The sequence below is a fragment of the Citrus clementina genome, unplaced genomic scaffold, assembly GCF_000493195.1.
Source record: "Citrus clementina cultivar Clemenules unplaced genomic scaffold, Citrus_clementina_v1.0 scaffold_5, whole genome shotgun sequence".
Taxonomy (NCBI): Eukaryota; Viridiplantae; Streptophyta; class Magnoliopsida; order Sapindales; family Rutaceae; genus Citrus; species Citrus x clementina.
Window position 1 is genome coordinate 2,190,665 of NW_006262201.1, and position 23,344 is coordinate 2,214,008.

Below are 23,344 nucleotides of genomic sequence, written 5' to 3' on the forward strand. Positions count from 1 at the left end.
ATAAAACAGAGATCGAGAGAGTAAATTACCATCCATCCTATATTAATATAATTAGGTTCATTTCGGACGTCAATAAAGGCGCTGCTATGCTGCTTGTTGGATATTGTAAAATTGTAAACAGAATTGAACCCACTAGCTCCTCTATATCTATCTTGCATCCCTTGCACATAAAGGTAAACTTGCTGAATCAAACATAGGAAAAAGAACACCCCAAGGTTTGAAGAAATAATTACAAAGAACATTAAGTTTTTAATAAAGAACAATAAGAATTCTTTTGACTCTAATAACCCCCAAAATTTTATAATAAATAAAAATTGGATTAATTACCCCTGGATGACACATGTTTTCACAAATTTCAAAAAGGTGACACATTTTTATAAAAATACTCAAGCGGATGACAATATGTTAACTTTGCAGTTAACTTTAATGTAAACAGTTAATTAATTATAAAATAATATTTTTGCCCTTAGAATTAATTATAAAATAATGTTTCTACCCCTATAATAGCTACAAAATGACATTTTTATCCCTACAATTAGTTACAAAATATGTTTTCGCCCCTACTCAATTATTTTTTATTTTTTAAATAGAAAAATATATAATAAAAAAAGTACATCCAGTGTAATTAACAGGCTTTTTTTGTTAAATCAAACAAACCTTTTTAAAAAAAGCACTGTCTTCGTTGGGGGTTTCACTCCCTCACGAGGAGAAGGCTACGGTTACCTTAGAATGCCAATGCTTTTCACAGGTTTATGAATTTTTCTATCAATTCCATCTATTATTTATATATATCGATCTATAACCGATCAAAACCACGATCTTAGATTTATAATTTTTTCTATCTCAGACTGTCTACCAGATCAGATCCAATCAAAGCAGTCTAATTGAAGCGAAGGGTCATACCTCTCGTTCTTCTTGAATCAAACAAAATTTTCTTATTAACGGCAAAGATTGATTCAACAAGAAAATTTTTTAAAATAGATTTGTTTGATTTAACCAAAAAAAAGCTCATTAATTGAACTTAGATGTAATTTTTACATATTTTTTATTTAAAAATAAAAATAATTGAGTAGGGGCAAAAACATATTTTGTAACTAATTGTAGGGATAGAAACGTCATTTTGTAGCTATTACAAGGGTAGAAACATCATTTTATAATTAATTCTAGGGGCAAAAATATTATTTTTGTAATTAATTTATTGTTCCTGTTAAAGTTACAGCAAAGTTAACGTATTGTCACCAGTCGAGTTTTTTTAAAAAATATGTCACCTGTTTGAAATTTGTCAAAATATGTATCATCGAGGGGTAATTACCCCAAAAAAATATGGTATTAAAATAAATATAATAATATATATTTTAAATTAATTTAATATTTAAAAAATGGACCTATTTATTATATTAAAATAATTTTTAATAATAAATAGAACAATAATATTAAAATAACTAAATTAAAATTATTTTGAATATTATGTAAAAAAATAATTTAAATATGATTAACAGGGAGATTTTTTAATTGTAAAATTTATTTAACCAAAGATTAATGTAAAATCTTTATAATAAATACAAATATATTATTAAGATAAATATAATAATTTAAAATTTTAGTATTACTTTACGTTAAAAATAATTTGATATTATCAATCTACTACAAAGATTATAATTTTAAATTAAATTTGTATTAGTTAAAAGACTTTAAATTCAATTTTCTAATTACAATATCCAAAGGGTATTATGGTCAAAAGGGGTCTTTATGTCTCTTTTTGAAAACTTAGAGATTTTTGTGACCATTTTCCAAAATTTTGAGATTGTAGGTATCCTTTTTCCTCAAATATATAATTAGAAGTTAGAAAGATAAATAAAACTCTTTTCATGATCTAAACTTTAATCTAATTAAGCATAAATAAACTCATACTGAAAAAACAATCTCAAGAATTAATGGTTATCCCAAGCTAGCTTTTATTATTAGTAAGATGAGTTTTGGTAGAGCCGTTACGTTAACACCTTTATCATGCATGTATAACTATAACCAATCATGATCATACAGTAAGGTAATGTGAATCCACTCATACATGAGTTTTTTACTATAATACCATATAAAAGCCATTGGCATAATAAATAATCTCCTCAAACTTACATTATTACATTATTTAGTGGTCAATCGCTGTAAGATTATATAAAATTCTATTAAAAAAATAAACTTACATGTGAACGTCCGTTAGTATAGGGGAAAACCTTTTGAGTGATTGATAGCTCTTGCCATTTCTTGATAATTCCCTTATGTGATTCTTAGAATTGGAACTGTTCCAAAAGGGCAAATTTTATTTGTAGGTATTGCTTCTAGTTGTTTCATTCTTCTCGCTACAAATGATTGCGGTGCATCTATTTGAAAATGATATTAAAATTAAAGTTTGTATTGTCGTAGTTAAGCCCCCTTCTAAGAGGAATTAATAAATGATATCACAGAGGGAAAAAAAATTAAATAATTGCCTGGATCTAGTGATCTTTGAGCAAAGGATTGTCCAACGACGTTTGTTTATGAAAGTCTATGCAATCAGCAACTTCACCTCCCTCGAGCTTTAAATATACAAAAGAAAAAAAGAAAAATAACAGTTAAAAAAAAAAGGTCTTCAAATAACCAAAAATTTGTCCATGTTTGGAATTCAGTTTTTCTCATATCAGTAACTCGTATTTGTTTTTTAAAATAAAAGAATTTGATAAATAAACAGACACACACACATGTATGTATTTATCAAATTCTTTTTTATATATAGGGTGTTGTTCCAGTCCGACCCTTAGATGTAAATTCAAAGACCAACATTGGCTGCACATGGTGGGCTCCATCATGTGCAGCCAACAAAAAAAAAAGATTTGGGGGCCGTTAGATTTCAATCCAACCGCCCCCAAATGATTCCTGGACACTATTTCAATTCGGGAATACCAGATTAGAACAGTGGCCATATATATATATATATATATATTTTTTTTTTTTTTTGTGGAGAAATATCTAATTAGAAGCGTTTATATATCTAAAAGAATTTTCAAATACTATAGTGAAAAATATATATTTTGTCGATAACTATATTTCTTCTCCAAAATCTTTGAATCATTTTCTATCAATTATCATAAATTAAGGAAAAAGATATTTTGGAAAAAGAATGCTTACACCCCCGAATACCTCAAGCTTTTTATGAGGGGCACCAAGACCCTTTTCAACTATAATACTCTTTGACTGTATAAACTAAAAAAAATTGACCCCAAAATTTATAATAAATAGAGATATAGCATTTAAATAAATGTATTAATATATATATATATATATATATTAAATAATTTTAATTTTTTATTTTACAATCTATTAGACATATTTTATTATATTAAACTAATTTTTAATAATAAATAGAAACATAATTTAGAAGAAATTATTTTACTATTATTAATACGGAGTATTTTGTTAATTTTAAAATCTATTTAACCTAAAGATTTATCTAAAATCTTTATAATAAATACAAATATATTATCAAAATAAATATAATAATTCAAAATTTTAATATTATTTTAAATATAAAAATAATTTAATATTATTAGTCTATTGGATGGATTATATTATTTATATTATATTTGCATTAATTACAAAATTTTAGTCAATGTTGTAATTGGTATATTCAAAGGATATTATGGTAAAAAATGGGTCTTGGTATCCCTTGTTAAAAACATGTAGGTCTTAATGGCAATTTCCTCAAATCTTGGGGTATTGGTGTCCTTTCTTCTAAATATTTTGTACAAGTCTAAATGTCTATATGGTATGTCTAATCTAATGATTATAAGTGCTTATTTAATATCATAAGTTCTTATCAAATTTTTTTTGTTATTTTATTGTTTTTTAGTAGAATTTTTGGAGATTAAATATGCTATTTTGACTCTACTAGCAAAAGCTCAAATGTTAGACTTTTGAGATTGGAAATTGAAAAGTTTTTTTCTTAAATATTAAAAGTTCTAAAATATCACCTACTTATTCAACAATTTTAATTTATTTTTTCATAAAATTTAAAAAATTTGCCTATTAAAGTGTAATTTTATGATTTTTTTAAAAAAAAATTTATTTACAACCAAACAACTAAATTTTTTTAGGTATAAAGGCTCTACTGACAAAGGCTCTACTGACAAAACCTCTACTCAAATAATCTTTACTTGAAAAGGTATCATTACAAGAAAATAGATAATAGATGATAGGAAATAATTGTCATCAAAGGAGCTGTATGACAGACTATTTATCCGTCATCTATATTACTGTCATTAATTTATGACAAAATATTTTTTCATCATTAATTTATGATGGTATTTCACAGTCATATGTCCATCACACAATATTTTGGCCGGAATTTCAATTATCATTGGCTAATTTGTTATTCATTTTTGGTAGGAATTTTTTTATGATAGACTTTATGATGGTTGTTTCCCATCATAGACTTATATATATATATATATATATATATTTGAAAAAGTTATATCGTAATTATAATTTATTAATGAATTCCTATTTATAGATTTAATTAATAAAATGAATATGGTCAAAAAACTAAAAATAAATAATATTAATTAACATCCATTCAATCCAAAAAAATTAATTTCAAAATAAATACAACTAGTATCTAATGTAATCACAACCTTATGTGTACGAAAGAATAAATTCATGCATTTAGTACACAGACATTTAATGACGCTACTGCCTTCAACATCATCAATAGCAAACTTCATAAGTTCTTCAACCTCATCTTCATACTCTTTTGACATTTTACTACAATGAATTCAAGACTTATTCATTTTTTGTTTCAATTAAATCTGATCCTGACACATTAAGGAGGTTACATATAAATAAAAAATTAAAATATATTACCAATACATATAAGCAAAGTACAAATTAACAATGACTAAAATACCCTTGCTGCAGCATAAACAAATGCGATGAACATCAAAAAACAAACAAAAAAAAAACATACGGAAGAAGACATAAACTGAAGTAGCAATCTTTTCAACATCCAAAGAGAAAAAAAGAGAACAATTCATTCAAAGAATTGAAAAAAAAAAAGAAAAGATTTAAAAAATTAGTAACATATCCACAAACATAACAAATTCAACAGCACCTATACATACAATTTTGATGAAAAAATGATCACATGCCTGCATAATTTTATTGCGCATATTGAGAAGAGCAGTAGATGAAAGGCAGTCGGGTAGAACAAAGCTATTTACAAGAACTTCAATGTTTGCCACTCTGCAAGTATGTTGCTCGAGGCTTTGTATATGTCAAACACTGCAACACTGAATTCGAAAAACAAGTATTTCCAAGATTTTCAAGACCAGCACCCTGTAAATCATGCATGTCATCGTCAGAATTAACTTGCGGATAGCGTCAGAGTAAATTCAAGGTCCTACAATCAAGCAACTATAACTTAAAACTCAATATTATCTTCATAAACAATTTGAACCAGTTTCAAATAAAAAAATACAGCAAAATCAAATCCCAAAAAGATGTTTTCAATAAGAACACATTAATCATGCAGCTTACATCAGTAAAAAGATTCATCATTTAATTAAATTTGTGGTTCTTTGGATATACATTAATTTCTGTGTTTTGTATCTTTAATCTCTCTTGCTGTTAATTAAGTTCTAGTGCTGCTGCTGCTGCTGCTACAGTGCTACTATTACACTTCTTTTTCATCTTAGTAATTGTACTTTTATTTTTTGTGCAAATTGCTTGTTTCTGTTTTAGATCAACTGGCTATCTAGCATATACACTGAAGGACTAGAAATGTTGACTAGTATTAATTAATTAGTATGCATTCTCTTTTGTTGTGTGATTTGCAGGGGTTTTGTGATGATGAATCTAGTATGAGTTTTCTTTAATTTGATATTACATTTCATTTCTTATGCATATGGAAGAAATGAGTTTAATAAATCTCCTAATAATTTTTTAGAACAAATTTGCTGAATTTTTCTTGGCGCATGCTTACACATGTTGGAAGGCCCATGCCATGACCATATAGACTTATCTATATTTTGTTCTGATATGAATCAAAATTAAGTCCAAAAAAATTGCATGATCACATGTTTGGTGCAGCAAAAAACATCTAGAGTATTTGACATCTAGAACACTATAATATTAAAAGAAACAAAAAAGTGTTCTACTAATATGCTTTGCCAATGCAAACATGGTCCAAGTCCTAAGATTAACTATTACATTGGGAAGGATACCCTCAAAACTCTAAAAATAAAGGACTAGAATATAAGATTGCTTTCATGCAACTATAAACTAACAAACTCTAAACTCTAAAAAAATAAATAAGGTACAATTTACTTACCATATCAAATTATTTTCTTTACTGCAAACTATTCCAACAAAAGAAATGGCAACAAATTGTGCAAGAAAGGAGATGGCAGCAAGCTATTCCAACAAAAAAAAAACAATATCAACTATTACATAAGGAAAGATACCATCTTTCAACAAATTAAAATAAAATTTTGCATCAAAAGTTGAATTAGGTTCTAAGTATAAAAAAAGTATTAGATGGTATACATATGTTGCAAAACCAGTACTACCACATCAATTCCCAATAACCCCAAGATTTAATGCAAACTTACCCCTAAATTTGCAAATTATCTGGCTCCCGATCCTGCTACTAGTACTATTATTATTGCTAAATAATTATCCCTTTTCTCTAATCCTTCATCTCCTAAATCTACATCACAACTGCTACTACTACTCCTATTACTAATCCTAACAAACCAACATCCTTTGCTCTCTTTCAACAAATTAATTAATCAATTTTTTTAATTAGGCTTTTCGCCAAATTATTTATATAATTAATTAATTTAACTTAGATTTATGTGAAATAAACATCATGCAAAATGAGGACAGAACAAAAATCATACCAAGGGTTTTGAAAAGATGACAGTGCGGAAGATGGCAAGATGAGGACAGAAAATGATGGCAAGGATCACGATGTCAAGGAGGACGATAGTGAGGAAGACGATGGTGACACCACAAAATGCACCTTCACTTAGTCAATTTCACAATGCAATCGGTAGCTAGTGCGCGAGGCAGACGATGTTCAAGATTCCGGCAAGATGATGGTGAAAAGGAAGTCAGTTTCAAGAGATTCAGAGAAGTCAGTACCAAGGGTTTTAAGTTAGTACCCTTTGCCTTCTCTCTATTTGTGTTGTGTTCGATACTTAGAAAAAAAAAATTAAGGATTAGAAATCGCCAAAACGGTGTTTTTCTTATTTTTAAATTTTATTTTATAATTAAAAAATTTATAAATATAATATTTTAAATTTATGATAAAAACATTGTCATTCCAACTTACTTGAAATGACAACATTTCTTCATTCAAATAATATTTTATTTTAAATAATACCCAAAATTTTGATCAAAAACGCGCTAAAATCAAGTCAACATGAAAATTCTATCATGCATTATTGATGTAACAATTTCCATCACAAAGTCGTCCTATATCCTTAACACAATTTATTTCTATCACGAATCCGTCATGAATGCATGATAGACACAAAATCTATCACAACTCTATTATATTTTTTTGACTTATACCCTTTTTCTTAGAATCCGCTACAAAATATCTGTTATTTATTACCAGTTTTGTTTTGGTGTATACCAAACCGACCATAAGAATGAACAATTTCATACCTGAATTTTTTTTGGCAAGAGGCTTATTGAGAGTTTTTTGCAATTCCCTTTCTCCCCCTCATATGTTGCTTTCCTGAGAGATTTGCTACGTGGACTCCATCGTTTCTTGAAGCAATGCACATTAAAAATATCGATATTGCTACCATCTTTTTGGCATCATTACAGCTCAAATCAGCTGTCTTGCTGCTTAGTATTCGTTAAATATTTAGATACTAATTGACATTGTAGTTATATAATAGTAGAAAAGAAAAAGAAAAAGAAAGATAAATACGAACTTATTGTAGCATTAATTGTTTTCGGAAATATGTTTATTAATATGTTAACAATAAAATGGTGTATAATAAAGGCATTGATATTGAACATTAGTAATGATATTTGCCCATATATGTATGGGGCCACAGAAATACGGCACTATGATGTAAAAATTTTTAAATTAAGAAAAAAACGATTTTAAGTGATAAGAATTATTACTTTTTCTATTGTCATTACGAGTCCCTTATGGACGAATATCATTAGGGGGTTGTTATGGAAGGTGCTCACAGCAATAAAGTGCTATAGAAGAGTGCTGATGTTTGCCCCGGGTCAAACCCCGAAAAATATAAAACGTCGTCGTTTTGCTTTTTATTTTTTTATTTTTTGCTTCGCGGTTTCTTATTTGCGTCGTTTTCTTTATTTTTTTCTTTTTCGTTTCTTCCATCCTTTCTTCATTTCTTTTTCGTTTCTTCCATCCTCGACCAAGATCCACAGCCCTTGAGTCAACAGCAGAACGGGATCTACTAATTAAAGCTCCATCCTCTTCGTCTTAAGCTGAACGAGATCCACAGCCCTTGCATTTAGTGAAGAACAAGACCAACAGCAGCTGCGTTTCGGCTGAGTTTCGGTTGCGAGCAAGATTAGTTTCGGCATCTACTAATTAAAGCTCCATCCTCTTCGTCTTAAGCTGAACGAGATCCACAGCCCTTGCATTTAGTGAAGAACAAGACCAACAGCAGCTGAGTTTCGGCTACGAGCAAGATTAGTTTCGGCTACTCAAGACCAACAGCAGCTGCGAAGTTTCGGCAGAGCAAGATTAACATTGTGCCTGAAAGCTTGAATTTCGGAAGCTTGAAATTTTTTTTTCGGTACTGTCTTCTTTGTAGCATTTTGTTTTTTAATTTTATTTTAAATTTTTCCCTGCGTTTTTATGATCAGTAACATTGTAACATTGAATTTGAGTTTCAAAATCTAATGTTTTGTAGCTTCGAAGTGTTAAAGATCTTTGTTTTAATGCGAGTTCTGATTGTCAGTTTCAAGTGTTCTGGGCTTTTGATGCAGTTTGTTGGCTGTTGCCTGTTGCTATGTACCATCATTACAATATCAATTACTTCCTGATTATTTCTGTATTTCATCTTCCGCAAATGGTTTAATTTTTCAATAAAAAAATTCAAGCAAAAACAGTGCCGTTAAGAGAACGAAGAAAAGGAAGAAGAAATGGTTCAGCTGGGTTAAAGAAAGAGGAAGAAGAAGGCTGCCATTTACAGACCAAAACGACTTCGTTGAAAGCAAATCAGAACAAATAAAAAAATTGAAGCAGAAACATCGTCGTTCAATAACGCTTGAAAACAAAAAAAATTAAGAGCCGAAATGGCGTCGTTTGACGCAGTTTCGGGGTTTGACCCAGGATTTGACCTCGGGCAAACATCATTTTCCGCTATAGAATGTCAAATTTTCCCTCAATCCAAGCAGTTAGTTGACTTGAAATTGACCTTCATGAGAGGCGATTGGATGTTCCTGCACAAGTACATTGACAATCTAGTCAATTTGGATAACGAGAGAGGGAGAGAAAATAAGGAAGCTGTACCGGAAAAAATTAACTCATCAGATTGCGCCTTCATACCACATGCCAATATTTTTAGTATCAAATGTTAGTGCCAATAGGCTCATAGCCCATTTGCAGCACCGCTGCTTACAAATCTTGAGGGAACTATTTTTAGCATCAAATGTTAATTATTGATATTCGTATTCCTCACAGACTGTAATTGAATAGCCGTGGATAACTCACTTACGAATATGGACGACATTCAAAATGTAAGAGATATAATAGCTTAAGCTTTAGATTAAAGGGTACTATAGTCAATTGAGCATGGTTAGTTACTTATTTGATACATTTGGATATACTTTGTCCTCGATTAAGAAATAATGAAACAACTGGGGTGGCAATGTTATTACTCCAATTAATATTTCCACAAATTACAGGGACAGCGTACGATAGGAAATGTGCGCAGGATAGATAAAAAGGTCCCCGTCACCTCCCTGCGCAAATTAGGGCTGCTCCTTCAACAATATCTGAGTTTCAATCAAATGCGACATCACTGGTTGGTTCGTTCTTTACTCTCTTTATAAACTCTTATAGCTCGATATTATCACTCGTATGCTTGTGAATTTTGCTTTTACTGTTATGTACAGATTAAAAATGTTAGATGATCAGAAATTAATAATGTTGGTTGTGTGATTATTTGTTGCTGAAAGTAAAATCCCAGTTGTGTTTTCCTGTTTTTGAAGATAGGGCAGTGGTTGAATCTGCATAATGTGTTACGAAATGGTGGAATTTAGCTTTGTCAGTGTGTATATGGGTGATTGTTTTATTGATTGAGAGAGGTTTTGTTTGCAGAATGCAATTTCGATTGGTGGGTTTGAGATAATGTGCAAATGAGTGAACTGGGTATTGGATGGTTTGATTATCATGGTGAAATTTGAGGTTGTGCTGTGAGAATGTGGATTTTTGAGATGGGTTTGTGAAAGAATTTGGTGTTTTTTTCACTTTTGAGGAGAATTTGCAATGGGAGTTCTCATGGAGGGAATGACTTGTCCTGTTGATTGGATTTTTTTATTGACATATGTTGAGAAAAGGTCGAGCAGGAGCAACCAGTTATATCTGCTAAGTTTATAAATCATTCTTCTGTTTGCTCTCTTCTAGAACTTTGATGATTAGTTTATTTTAACAAGAACAAGACGGATTTGACTCGATTGTCAAGTCAAGAGCATGCCAGATGATTTTTTAGTTTATGCATTTGTTTCTTTCATTTTGCACAGCTACAAAATAAGGGAAATATTACAACGTATTTTTCTTTTAAGACCATAAGGTCTAGGAGGATGCTTATTAGTGTATAGGTAAGCCCCTCAACGATTTGACTTGCTTCTCTCTTTTTTTTTTTTTTTTTGGCTGTTTACATGAGAATTCAAAAACCTGAAATGTCATCATGCCTATCCAATGAACGTAATTAGTCAAGTGAAGGCTAAGTCGTGATACAATATGGTTCCTTCTATGGAAGCATAAAGATGCCAAAATGGTAAAGCATTTAGGTCTTTTTTGTACATCACCATTTGTGTTTATATGTACTTTTTATTGTTTTTCCTTTGTGCTTCTCACCAACGTTTAGACTGACTGCTTATCATTTTAACATGTGTTTTTGTGTCTTTGAATAAATATGAAATGAGAGCACCTTACATTCACACACATATTACCATTGTCCTTATTCGTTGGAATACATTTGGATATTGATTGATGCATTTTTGTTATGTAACGGACAGAGGCTCTAAGGTCTACCTCAAGGGTGTTAATGAGAGAAATATGATGTCTGATGATGCCGGACAGATGCTGATGGTTTATGATGATCCTTCAGACCAACGATCATTATCTTTAGATGATACTAGCAGCACAGAGGAATCACCTGATGAAACAAGACTCTCTCTAGAATCCACCAATGATGTGGTTCCATACATTGGACAAAGATTTCCAACTCATGATGCAGCGTATGAATACTATAGTGAATTTGCAAAAAGTTGTGGTTTCTCTATCCGACGTCATCGCACCGAAGGAAAAGATGGTGTAGGTAAAGGACTAACAAGACGCTACTTTGTGTGCCACCGTGCTGGTAATACCCCTATCAAAACCTCAAATGAAAATAAACCTCAAAGAAATAGAAAATCCTCAAGATGTGGATGTCAAGCATACATGCGGATAAGCAAAGTTACTGAATTAGGAGCACCAGAGTGGCGTGTTACAGGCTTTGCTAATAACCATAATCATGAACTTTTAGAGCCAAATCAAGTTCGTTTTCTTCCTGCATATCGTACTATATCAGAAACAGACAAAAGCCGAATACTTATGTTTGCCAAAACAGGAATTTCAGTTCAGCAAATGATGCGACTCATGGAACTTGAGAAATGTGTGGAGCCAGGATACTTACCATTTACTGAGAAGGATGTGAGAAATTTACTTCAGTCAATTAGGAAATTAGATCCAGAAGATGAAAGTGTAGATTTATTAAGAATGTGTAGAAACATCAAGGAAAAAGACCCTAACTTTAGATATGAGTATACACTTGATTCTAACAACAGGTTAGAAAACATTGCTTGGTCGTATGCATCATCAATCCAGGCATATGAGATCTTTGGTGATGCAGTGGTTTTCGATACAACACATCGCTTAACTGCATTAGACATGCCACTTGGGATATGGGTCGGAGTGAACAATTATGGTGTGCCTTGCTTCTTTGGCTGCACACTTTTACGAGAGGAAAATTTAAGGTCATTCTCATGGGCGCTCAAGGTAATAGAGTCAAACAATGTGACTTTTTTCAAACAGTATCACATTTTATTCCTCACTGGCCACATCCGAAATTTCAGTAAGATACTGCAACTGATCTATTCCTTTTCTGTTCTACTGATAGTAGGACTGAATGGGATGTAGCTTTTGAAATTGAAAACAAATGAATAGACTGGTAGACAGGCAAGGGTGGTGCACAAAGCGTATGTTGGCTTCATTATTGAGTTTTAAATGGGATGACAGTGTAACATCTTTTTACATTTATAACATTGTAGTTAGTGTTTATTATCTTTGCTGTTAGAATGGGTAGTCTAAATGGTCATGGGGCATTTGATTCGTACAATTGCAATTGCACTCAGATGTACATATGTGTGCATATAACCTCTTGAAAAGCTCAATAGTTCTCTAATTTACTTTAGTGCTCTGTTTTGTATTGTTTGTGCAGGCATTCCTAGCATTTATGGATGGGAAGGCTCCACAGACAATATTAACTGACCAAAATATGTGTCTCAAAGAAGCCATAGCCATGGAAATGCCAGTGACTAAACATGCACTCTGCATATGGATGATTGTGGTGAAGTTTCCGTCCTGGTTTAATGCTGTTCTTGGGGAGCGTTACAATGAGTGGAAGGCTGAGTTTTATCGGCTTTATAATCTAGAATCAATTGAGGACTTTGAAATGGGTTGGAGGGACATGGTCAATTCATTTGGGCTTCATACTAACAGGCACATAGCCAACTTGTTTGCCTTACGCATGCAGTGGGCATTACCATACTTAAGAAGCAATTTCTTTGCAGGAATGACTACAACTGGCCACTCAAAAGCTATTAATGCTTTCATTCAAAGGTTTTTGGGTGCACAAACCCGGCTTGCACACTTTGTGGAACAAGTAAGTTGCTCTTTTAATTTCTGTTGGTTCTATTTATTCTATGGGATGGAGGTTAGTTTTCTAAAATTGAAAATTCTTTTTGAAATACGTTTTTGAAGATGACAAAACCAATGGGCAAAAAGAGGATACGCTTGGTGTTGTGTTTCTTTGAAGGATTCTAGTTCCTTTATCGGTTACAGCTTGATATAAATTGGACGTTATTGTGTATAATATCTAAAAATGTACTTGATTAAGCTGGTGTGGCATAGGATTGCTTGACATCTTTACCCATGCCTAATTGAATTGTTGTATGGGATTGGAATTTTGGCTGAGCGGAACTTCAAGTCAAGTTTATTGAATCAAGCACCCATGTTAGTATGGGGTCACAACCTTTGTGGACTGCTGCCTTTTATCTTGAGAAGAGTACTTGAAGTACTTGGTTTAGAAAATGGATTTAAGCCTTATCTCTTTGACCAACCCCCAATTTTGAAAAACTTTTGTATCTTTGTTATCATAATTCGAGTTTTGTTCTCACTTGAGAAAGTTGCACCTAACTACATTCTTCTCCTTTCTTTCTTTATGGGAATACTAGTTTTTGCATGTATTGAAGTTCTAATTGGAGTCTTGATCATTGGGGCCTTCAGAAATTCTGCTTTCTGATTTAGGTCATTGCTGTGGTTGTCTGTATTTTCTTTCCATCTGCTGTCTTATTTTTTTAATGTCAAAGATCTTCATTTTGCTGACTCAGCTTGGCATAAGCAGGTGGCTGTGGCTGTGGATTTTAAAGATCAAGCCGCCGAACAACAGACAATGCAACAGAATCTCCAAAACATTTGCCTGAAGACTGGCGCTCCTATGGAATCTCATGCCGCTTCAGTCCTCACTCCTTTTGCTTTCTCTAAGCTTCAAGAGCAACTTGTTTTGGCTGCTCATTATGCGTCTTTCCCCTTTGAAGATGGCTTCCTTGTAAGACACCACACAAAACTTGAAGGGGGCCGGAAAGTGTATTGGGCTCCACAGGAAGGCATCATAAGCTGCAGCTGCCATCAGTTTGAGTTTTCTGGAATTCTCTGTCGGCATACCCTTCGTGTTCTCTCAACAGGAAACTGCTTTCAGATCCCAGAAAGGTACCTCCCCCTACGTTGGCGCAAGATCAGCACACATTCTGTAAAGCTTCTTCAAAGTTCACCAAGCGATCATGCAGAAAGGATTCAGTTTTTGCAGAGCATGGTATCATCTCTAATTGCCGAATCTGTCAAATCTAAGGAGAGGTTAGATCTTGCAACCGAACAAGTCTCTTACCTTTTATCTCGCATTAGACAGCAACCAGTTTCGACTCAAGGTTTGAGAGACATTTCCCCACTTCACAGGAATCTATAAGTCAACAAATACCTTAAAATAGTCAGCTTTAGTATCATCTGGATTCTTGTGGAAAGAAAAAGGGAAAGAGGGAAAAATTAAGATTCATGATCGAAAGCATTTGCAGGTCAATTTTGTATTTTTTGTTGCATGCAATCAACAATGAAATTATACTCGCTCTTTTATTTCCCTGGCATCGATGATTCTGCCTGTTCCTATGCAGACAGCATTTTGCAAGGATTCGATATGTACAAATATACACAGAACAAACTGTTTTTGGCATGTACATGAGTTTATCCATGTGGTTATGTTATAGCAATAGTTGTTCACTTTATCAATCAGGTACAAGCTACATATTCTGTTGTGTGCTGTGCTTTGAAGCAAGTTGAAGACAGAATAGAAGCTGTTTTATCAAAATCCCAGTACGCAAGTTTACAATAGGATGTGTCCGAATGGAGTACACTCGGAAAGCACGTTGTGGAAGTGCTTCCTAGACTAATAAAGCTGAATGATATTTTATGATGATGACCCTTCTAGCAACTAATTAATCTATATGTCTTGGTGCTTCCGTTAGCGCACTAGCTACAGAGTCCTTTGCAAACAATTTTAACCTTTCTTTTTAATTAATTTTATTAAAAGAATATAAATAATACACTTATCAATGAATCTAAAATGGATAGAATAATTTATATCTCTAAATTAATCGAAAATATTGATGAAAACACTTTTCTAAATTATACTTATTTTTTAGAATTCTAATGAAATATAGCCATATTTTTATTAGTGTCTAAACAAAATTAGATCAAATAGTGAGATCAATTAATATATAATTATAATTTATGAAGTGATAATTTAATGACGATAGTGTTTGCCCACACGATGCTACATGATTATTTTATAGTTTAAATACTATTCACAAAGAGTCCTAAAATTCTATTATCTATACATATGCTCAGCATGTAACATACACTAATGCTCACTTATATAATTTGTAATTTTCCCAACAACCTAATTCTCATGTAGACATAAAAGGGAAACTAAAAATAAAAATAAAAATAATATCTGAGAACACCACACATAAATGCTCAGCATCCCACCCACTAGCATTTCTATTTTCTATAATTCACATTCAGAGGGATGGCATCGACCAAATCAAACCAGATCAGACGACCCAGTCGACGCTGATTAGTCCGCCGTTCACCGCTCGGTCGCTCTTTTCTCTCTCAACAGCTTAAACGGCTCTTTCCTTTCTCAACAGCTGAGCTCTTTTTGCTTCTTTTCAAATTTTCGCCAATACCCAGTTGGTGATTCGGTCTGTTTTGCTTGAAATTTTTATTTTTTTTTTTGTGAAATTGACCTGAATTCTTCATATGGGTTTGTTGTGAATTTGCATAAGACTTAGGGTAAACAGTTGTGAATTGGTTTACACCACTGACTACAAAGGAGAAAAAGAAGCACAAACAAACTTAAACCCTACAGATAGCTTCTAAAAACGGTGCGTTTTTGTTATAAATAATCCAAATTTCTTTCCTATTATTACTTTACTGCATGATTTGTATTTGTTATTGCAGGGAAATAAAAAGCTTGAATTTTCAATTTACTTTTCAAAGAAAACATAAAAATGCACCCTCCGTTGACGTTACATAGGCATCCGATGTGTGCTGAGGTAAGTTTCATTTTCCTTCCATTTTGCTATATTTAATTGTTAATAGAAGTGGTTCTGTAGAAAGCTCTTCTCTAATGGGTTCCTTTTTTGAGTGAATATTATGCTTAGAGAATTTTTGTTGGAATAGATTATGCATATTTGGAGTGTCTTTTTATGGATGTGATTTTTTATAAAGCAGGTTTAGGCGCTTTTACAGAAAGCGCTTTTATTTGAAAGCACTTCATGTCATATACCTTATGGTAAAATGCTAATGTGAGATTATATAGGTGAGTATGAAGAGCACGCATATTTTGAAATGTTTTAGGATATGTGCTTTCAAGTAAGAGCGTTTTCTGTAAAAATACTTGCAACTGTTTTATAAAAAACACTTATGAAATGTTCTTCAAAATGCAGTTAAAGTACTTTTAGTCTTTTAGACCTCAGTTGCTTTTGAAAAAAGTAGTTGAAATGATTTTTGGGATCAAAAAAGTTGTTTTTTCTATTTCAGCCGAGCACTATAAAATAGATACAATATACTTTTGGTCTTTTAGGATTGTTTTGGTAGTGACAATAACCTAGCAGAACACAATGAGACTTGCTAATGTGACACTAGTCTCTTTGAGATTCTGAGTGAATAATAGGGGAAGAGCAGGTCTTATCCCTCTTAATTCTGAGGAAGAGAAGTTAATACAAACACTAATGTTTTTGAAATTCTGAGTGAATAATGAGGGAAGAGCAGGTCTTATCCCTTTTAATTCTGGGGAAGAGAAGTGAATATAACTTTCTTTACAATTGAGTTCTGATTTTATAGTCTTGATGATAATTTTAATTTGTTTCACTAAATCAAGTTACTGATATATAGACAAGATAGCATAGTCAAACTGTATCAATGATTGTTTTCGTCATTGTGTAAATAATGTGTTAGGATGGGTAGGATGTTGTGGAAAAGATAATTGAGGAGTTGTTTGAGTGTCAGTTTGATCATCGAATTGGGAAAAATCTTTGGTGAATGTAAGGTACTGTGGGAGGTTGGCTCTACAATTTTTAAATACTTGACCTGTTTTTGTGTCTATTTTATAGTGTTTAATTGTAATTTAAAAAAAAAAAAGTAATTTAGGAGTACTTTCCAGATATATGTTTCTTTAAAAGCCTTTTTTTTTAGTTGAAACAACTTTGAATATAAACCTTCTTCAGTTATATTTTTATGGTCAAATATTAATCAGTTTACGTAACTATAGGGCTTTTGAGTATCTGGTAGAATACCAGCAGCACTCACAAAAGTGCAGTTGATATGTAGGTGCATTTGGGCATGTTTTTGCAAGGAGTGCTTTTAAATAAAACCACTTTCTGTTTTATAAAGCACCTTGAAATGTTTCTTCAAAATGCACTTAAAAGTTCATTTTGACCTAAGAAGCATTTTGTTCTAAAAAAGCATGTATCCTGTGCTTATTTAAAAGTGCACCTCTTGCTTTTTCAGACCAAAAAGGTCCTTCTATCTTATATCTCTAGGGTGAAACTTAACTTAGCATCAGTCTCTTTGAAATCGTTGAACTATACATTTGCCCATTAGATAATTGGGGGATGTTGGAACAGAAGGTCTAATCAGTTTCTACAGTGAAGACGAGAAAAAATTAACCATCAAGTTTTAAACTTAGTCTTGATGGTAATTTTGTATTTTTTGGCTTAAATCAAGTGACTGAAGACATTGTCGATCAGATTATTGAGGAGTTTCAAAAGTGCCACTTGGATCATCCTATCGGGAAATTCTTTGGTGATTGTACAGAGCTCAAAATAAAGCTTGATCGATGTTTCCGTCAGGAAGTGAGTTTAAATTTCTGTGCAACTACACTTTGTGTATGAATTTTGCTACCTGACATGCATATCTGTACCTGAGATTTTGATCAAATTATTGTGTTTACATTCTGCAGAAAGCTGTGAAGCGGAAGGCAAACTTCCAGCAGAGCAAGAAATTGAAAGAAAGGCTCGAGTCATTGAGGAAAGAAACTGCTGAGGCTGAAGCAAAATTTTGAATTTGATTTTGAACTCTCAATTATATGAGATTTCAACGCAGCATAATGTGATTGGTATAGTGAACCTGTAAAAACTAAAAGGTCTTCTGTTGCGGTCACGCAATTCTTAAAATTCTGTTACTCTTTTTCTCCCTATAAGAAATCTATTTCGAATCCGACAAATTTGTTTCCTTAAGGAAAATTATTGATGCGTGCTCCAACATAAATAGCAGCTTTTATTTTGATGTCAAGATTGCTTTAAACTTTTGTGTAAAAACTTCTGTAAATACATAAAAGTCGGTTTATGGGAGACTAATTAAAGAATTCCGCATTTTATTCATTGGTGAGGAGAGGAGATATCATTTATCCTCTGCATATCATTGTTTTAACGGTTCTGCATACATACAAGAAGCTCGAAAAATGTAACAAAAAACATGGTGCTAAAAAATTACAGCCACTTTAGTGTCAATGATTACTGTAGACGAAAGAAAAGGCATGAATATATGACATGAATCTCCTCATTAGTAAACTTTGTTGCTTCATTTTTCCAGAATCTAAATGACAAAAATATACAAGTACCATATGAAATAAGTAGCTTAAACAAGTTTCCCTGAAACTGAATTCTAAAGGAGTGCCCCTCAGGTATTTGTTACTAGTACAAAATGAAATCTTAGTTAAACTTCATGCCACTGCTTTTTACTTCACTCAAAAGCAACATCCTGTACAAAACTTAAAAGACAAGAGTGATATAAGATTAAGATTGATAATAGCATATAGATGATTAGTTGTGCTTAACGAGAGGTTAAAAATAATTATACCCAAAATGGCAGTTCACCTGATGAGTTATGAAGATAGCTTCAAACGCATTTGCTCCTTCAAATCTTTAAATCCTTCTAGCACTTCTTTCATAGTTTTCTTCACTTCTTGAATATCCTTTACAACTAGCTCGAATTCATTTGTTTGGTCAACAAGCACAGGGTTGTGACTATCATGCTCCGAGGAACTGCATGCATACTTGACTTGAAGCGAAAAATATAGAAACAATGCATAAACTTTAATGACAATTTAGAAACCGTGAAACTACTTATGTCCACCTGCTATTGTGCATTTCAATTGCCATGCCAGACCGTTGAGCAACATCATTACTGTTTTCTTCACCCCTTTTGTTCATTTCAGTCATGCCTAAAACAAGAAGGGATAAGAGAAAAATATTTTAGATATTTAGCATATTTAGTTCTAAAATAAGTAGAGGTAGAATTCTTCAATTTTTAATGTAAATAATACCATCAGCAGCCAAGTCTGCAGCAGTATTTGGAGCTTCATTGCCACTTGGTTTCATTGCACGAACACAAGACAGCCCAGATCCATAAGCTTCATTATGAGATCCAACTCCATATTGCTGGCCACTAGGAGCAGTGATTTGAGTCTTGTCTTCAGTCACCATGGCTATCAATTACATATATAGGCAAACAGACAGATATTGAGTACTGTCAGAGAGATGAAGACGATAGGACAAACCCAACCGAACAGCCAACATCTAGGAGAAGCATTAGCCTATCATTGTTCTTAATTTTAAAAGATATTACACTTAATGGCACACTGAATCATTCCAAGAACTGGTATATAAAATTGTGTATGGAGAAAAATACTGTACAAGTAGAAAGGAATTGAATTCTAAATTAATCAATTCCACTGATCTAAAACAGAATTGAAGTCATCTCAGATTCTAGAAGAATTTACGTCCGCATGCATATGTACTCATTGACAATTACATTTGATATAGTTAGAGAACTTTGCAGTCATTCAAATAAACTAATATTGATTTTTTATAAGAAAAAGCTGGAGAATGACAACCTGCAGTATCTGTTGAGTCATTCAAGTGGCAAGAGACTCCATTGCTTTTCAGATTCTGAGCAGGACTTGTATAAGTTCTTTGATGTCCAGATTCCGGAGAGGTACCAATATTTTCTTTTTCATCGATCTGTGTAGAGTCCACACAATCCGGTTGAAGCTCAATTATGTCTGCAATTACTTCCGGAATCTCATTTAATAAACGTGATTGTTCTGATGGCGTTTGAAGCTTCAGGAGTTTATCCATGTCCACATACAGCGTATGCGAAGAGGCAGGTTAAGGACGACCAATTTTCCTTTTGCAAATGCCATTCCACAAATTCTATACTAGTGAGTTGTTTAAATGCACATCTAATTGCATGCATATGAGAAACTTACTAGTCCAACTTTGTATGACCACTACATGAAGGATATTGTCTCCTCCATCCTTTCTCATTTGCTCTATCAACACACTTTCGCAGTATATCCAGCTCTCTTGCGATCCACTAATTTTATTCAAAAAAGAAAAAAAAATTGAAACAACAAATGTGAATATGGAAAGCAGTTTATGAAAGTTTTTTAAAAAAAAGGAGAGGTCCACCAAATCATAAAAGTATACACGAGCATGGGGTCAGCTGAAGTTATAAAAAGGTCTTTTTGAAAAGTGACCAAAACAAGCACATCTAATAATTACAAGAAACAAAATAAGTTATGATAAAACACTACTTAGAGAAAAATTGTAAATCCACCCTTATATACTAATTTATTTTTTTCTTCTTTATCTTTTAATTATCTGGGTCTCATTACTGGCTCGAATTCCACCTTCTGGTGTAATTTAAGCTCATTGCTAAATGAATTAAAGCCATGGAATTATAATTCTGGAAATACCAAAAGTTTCCAACTCTTCACATGTTAAATGAAAATACATACATGTTTGGTTATATCCTCATGCAGACAAACGGCCTTCTGCCTAAGCTCCACCTGCAAATCAACACAGTCACACACTCTGGTAAGGTCTGTATAGTATTTTCGTTAATTATTTTGATATGCAAAAGGAAGCTGCAATGTTCTTTACACTTATCATTGAACAGTATTAAACTCATGCATTTTCTTTGAAACTACTTTCTTAAAGGCCACAAATTATTTGTCGAAAGAAAAAGAGAATTTAAAGAGCTAGACCAAGAAAAGCAACGTAAGTAAAATAGTTAAGATTAGGATAAAGAAATAGTCTGCCTTCCTATGGTTTAAGAAATAAATTTCCAAAATAAATTCATTTGGTTTAAATCTTCATGGCTAAAATGTAACACATTTCAGGAATCATGTACAAACTGAACAGCGTATCAAGGTCAAAACAACAACGTGGCGTTAACAACATGGCAACCCCTTGGATACGAGAAGGCTGATATATCAAGGTAAAAGATTACAATACATCAGGGAATGCTGCATAATTTCCCACGTTGTCCCATTAGTATTTTAGCAACATTGAGAATGATAAGAGAAATTTTTTAAAGCAAACTGGTGTGCAGTCAGAAACAATACATTACAATTTAGAGGTACTTTTGACCGCTGCAAAGATCTCCCCCATGCATAATGAAATCAGCAGTTTTGTGATCCGCTAACATTTCTGTAAGAATTATTTCTTGATAACTATTATTTCTTGATAACTATTTTGTCCTTTCCAGAAAATGTTACACCATTAAATCTTTTTTGTTTATAAATTAAATAGTTTTTCAGCCACTACAATTCACTACCAGAGTAATCACTGCTATACACAAGGAATCTTAACAAACTACCATGTAAAATAGAAGTCTGTAATGTGAGAATGAGCATAATCTAATACATACAATACAGTGGTTCTCAAATCGTGCCACACTAAAAAAGAAAACCAAACAGCTAAAGTATCCAAAACTTACAACAGTTGGCCTATTAGCCAGGCCATTTTTCACTCTCTGACGCAAATCCTCACATTCTTCCTGTAAGTAATAGCACTTAAAATAAGTATCTACTTTTTAAGTAAAGAAATTAGATAAATAAACCTACATACTAAACATACAACCTCAGAGAAGTCATCATTGGACAGATTGCATATGGGTACCCATTTTACTCTATCAGAGAGTTCGAGGAGAATTTCTGCATTGACACTTGTTTTATGTATGCCTGTAATGATACAAAATTATATTCTGAAGTAGGACATGAATTACCTAAGCCAGAGGAAACAGTTAATGCAACGAGTAGCATTCCATGATAACATGATCTTATTTAATGTCGAAGCAGGAAATGTGTATGATTTTTGTCAAATCAGAAAGCCATGCATTATTTATTCAGTGATGCATTAGTTGAATTATTGTAATCATGATTGAAATAATCACCTGAAACTTGCACAAGCTGGTGAGAATTTTTCTGCAGATAATCATTTGGGTCTGATCTTACTCTCACAAAACTTCCCATTACTTTAGCTTCAAAAGTCTCGAGTTGCTTTGACAGCTCCTCCACTAAACTCTTCCTCAAGTAGACATGCTTGATATTTTTAGGGACTACAGATGCAAAACAGCTTTCTTGAACATTCATAACAACTTCCTTGGTATGAGAATTTTTTTGAACATCCCCGACAACTTCCTTGGTATGGGATCTTTTTACTGAGTTTGATTGCCTTTTACATGCCTCCAAGTCTTCTTCAACCTCAATTTCTGAACAACTTCCAAATTCCTCCTCAAGAAGGTCCAAGTTCTCAGCTAGATGAATGGTCAGAAGTTTAGGTACACTATTTTTATTCACCGACTTCCGACCAAAAAGAGCCTTAAGCCTTGCATCACAAATGATTTTTCTCTTTCTTTCTGGGTGAAAAAGTTTGTTTTCTTTACAATATCCACTAATGATAGTTGTAATAGCATCATCTGATAATTCTCGGGTTGTGTCTTTGCCAATGGAAGCAAGGAACTCCAAGAGAGGTCTCGATCCCCATCCAACAAACTCTTTTCTGCTTGACTTCACTTTCCTATTTGCCACAGATACCTTTCCTTTGGATCTCTTCCTTTTCCTAATTTGACTATCGTCTTCAGATTCATCACTATCGTCTTTACCTTCATCAGATTCAAATGAATCAGAAGCACCAGAATAAAGTTCACCACTTTTCAGCCGGTTGTATGCTGAAATAACTTGTTCTGAAGTCAAGCGTTCCTTATCCTTTATTATCTGCCAATACTCATAAAAGTAACTATTTTCTGGATCACTGAAGTCTATCTTGCACTGTAGAGCAATAAAGAAAGCCATTGCATAAAAATGTTAGTGTTTATGTATTGCCTGTATTGCAAAAACCAAGATGATTACATGACTCAACCAGCTAC

General features: G+C 32.7%; 3 protein-coding genes across 13 annotated transcripts in view; 2 read left to right on the plus strand and 1 right to left on the minus strand.

Annotated features, from left to right (window-relative positions):
• The first annotated feature begins 9,972 nt into the window (after positions 1 to 9,972).
• On the plus strand, positions 9,973 to 14,933 carry LOC18042899 (protein FAR1-RELATED SEQUENCE 11). Of its 5 annotated transcripts, XM_024184227.1 has the most exons (5): positions 9,984 to 10,059; positions 10,352 to 10,851; positions 11,272 to 12,292; positions 12,735 to 13,178; positions 13,920 to 14,933. In XM_024184227.1, the coding sequence occupies exons 3-5, from the start codon at positions 11,312 to 11,314 to the stop codon at positions 14,535 to 14,537; spliced, it is 2,043 nt and encodes a 680-aa protein (XP_024039995.1). In that variant the 5' UTR covers positions 9,984 to 10,059; positions 10,352 to 10,851; positions 11,272 to 11,311; the 3' UTR covers positions 14,538 to 14,933. The 5 variants fall into 5 exon arrangements, with proteins under 5 accessions (XP_024039994.1, XP_024039995.1, XP_006431499.1 ...); XM_024184226.1 differs by lacking the exon at positions 10,352 to 10,851 and having other exon boundaries at positions 9,973 to 10,059; XM_006431436.2 differs by lacking the exon at positions 9,984 to 10,059 and having other exon boundaries at positions 10,082 to 10,851.
• A 595-nt stretch (positions 14,934 to 15,528) lies between these two features.
• On the plus strand, positions 15,529 to 18,289 carry LOC18042900 (COX assembly mitochondrial protein 2 homolog). The gene is made up of 4 exons (XM_006431437.2): positions 15,529 to 16,011; positions 16,088 to 16,182; positions 17,878 to 17,982; positions 18,090 to 18,289. Exons 2-4 carry the CDS (start codon positions 16,138 to 16,140, stop codon positions 18,189 to 18,191), a joined length of 252 nt encoding a protein of 83 aa, XP_006431500.1. The 5' UTR covers positions 15,529 to 16,011; positions 16,088 to 16,137; the 3' UTR covers positions 18,192 to 18,289.
• A 551-nt stretch (positions 18,290 to 18,840) lies between these two features.
• The window catches only part of LOC18042150 (uncharacterized protein At5g08430), a 10,321-nt gene continuing 5,817 nt past the window's right edge, over positions 18,841 to 23,344 (minus strand). For 4 of the 7 annotated variants that reach the window (XM_006431440.2, XM_024183963.1, XM_024183964.1 and 1 more), the window contains exons 5-14: positions 22,370 to 23,246; positions 22,057 to 22,157; positions 21,914 to 21,973; positions 20,931 to 20,981; positions 20,436 to 20,506; positions 20,025 to 20,281; positions 19,455 to 19,616; positions 19,265 to 19,352; positions 19,006 to 19,173; positions 18,841 to 18,899 (exon numbers count right to left, since the gene is read on the minus strand). In XM_006431440.2, coding sequence (XP_006431503.2) covers positions 19,014 to 19,173; positions 19,265 to 19,352; positions 19,455 to 19,616; positions 20,025 to 20,281; positions 20,436 to 20,506; positions 20,931 to 20,981; positions 21,914 to 21,973; positions 22,057 to 22,157; positions 22,370 to 23,246 — 1,827 coding nt within the window. In that variant the 3' untranslated portion in view covers positions 18,841 to 18,899; positions 19,006 to 19,013. Of the gene's footprint in view, positions 18,900 to 18,988; positions 19,185 to 19,264; positions 19,353 to 19,454; positions 19,617 to 20,024; positions 20,282 to 20,435; positions 20,507 to 20,930; positions 20,982 to 21,913; positions 21,974 to 22,056; positions 22,158 to 22,369; positions 23,247 to 23,344 lie in introns of those variants that run through there. The other 3 variants (XM_006431439.2, XM_024183965.1, XM_024183966.1) reach the window with 3 other exon arrangements.

Coding starts and splice junctions, on each gene's coding strand:
- LOC18042900 (XM_006431437.2), top strand. CDS start 16,138: ATGCACCCTCCGTTGACGTTACATAGGCATCCGATGTGTGCTGAG. Junction 16,183..17,877: donor GGCATCCGATGTGTGCTGAG/GTAAGTTTCATT, acceptor ATTGTCGATCAG/ATTATTGAGGAGTTTCAAAA. Junction 17,983..18,089: donor ATCGATGTTTCCGTCAGGAA/GTGAGTTTAAAT, acceptor TACATTCTGCAG/AAAGCTGTGAAGCGGAAGGC.
- LOC18042899 (XM_006431435.2), top strand. CDS start 11,246: ATGCATTTTTGTTATGTAACGGACAGAGGCTCTAAGGTCTACCTCAAG. Junction 12,293..12,734: donor CATTCTCATGGGCGCTCAAG/GTAATAGAGTCA, acceptor TTGTTTGTGCAG/GCATTCCTAGCATTTATGGA. Junction 13,179..13,919: donor TTGCACACTTTGTGGAACAA/GTAAGTTGCTCT, acceptor TGGCATAAGCAG/GTGGCTGTGGCTGTGGATTT.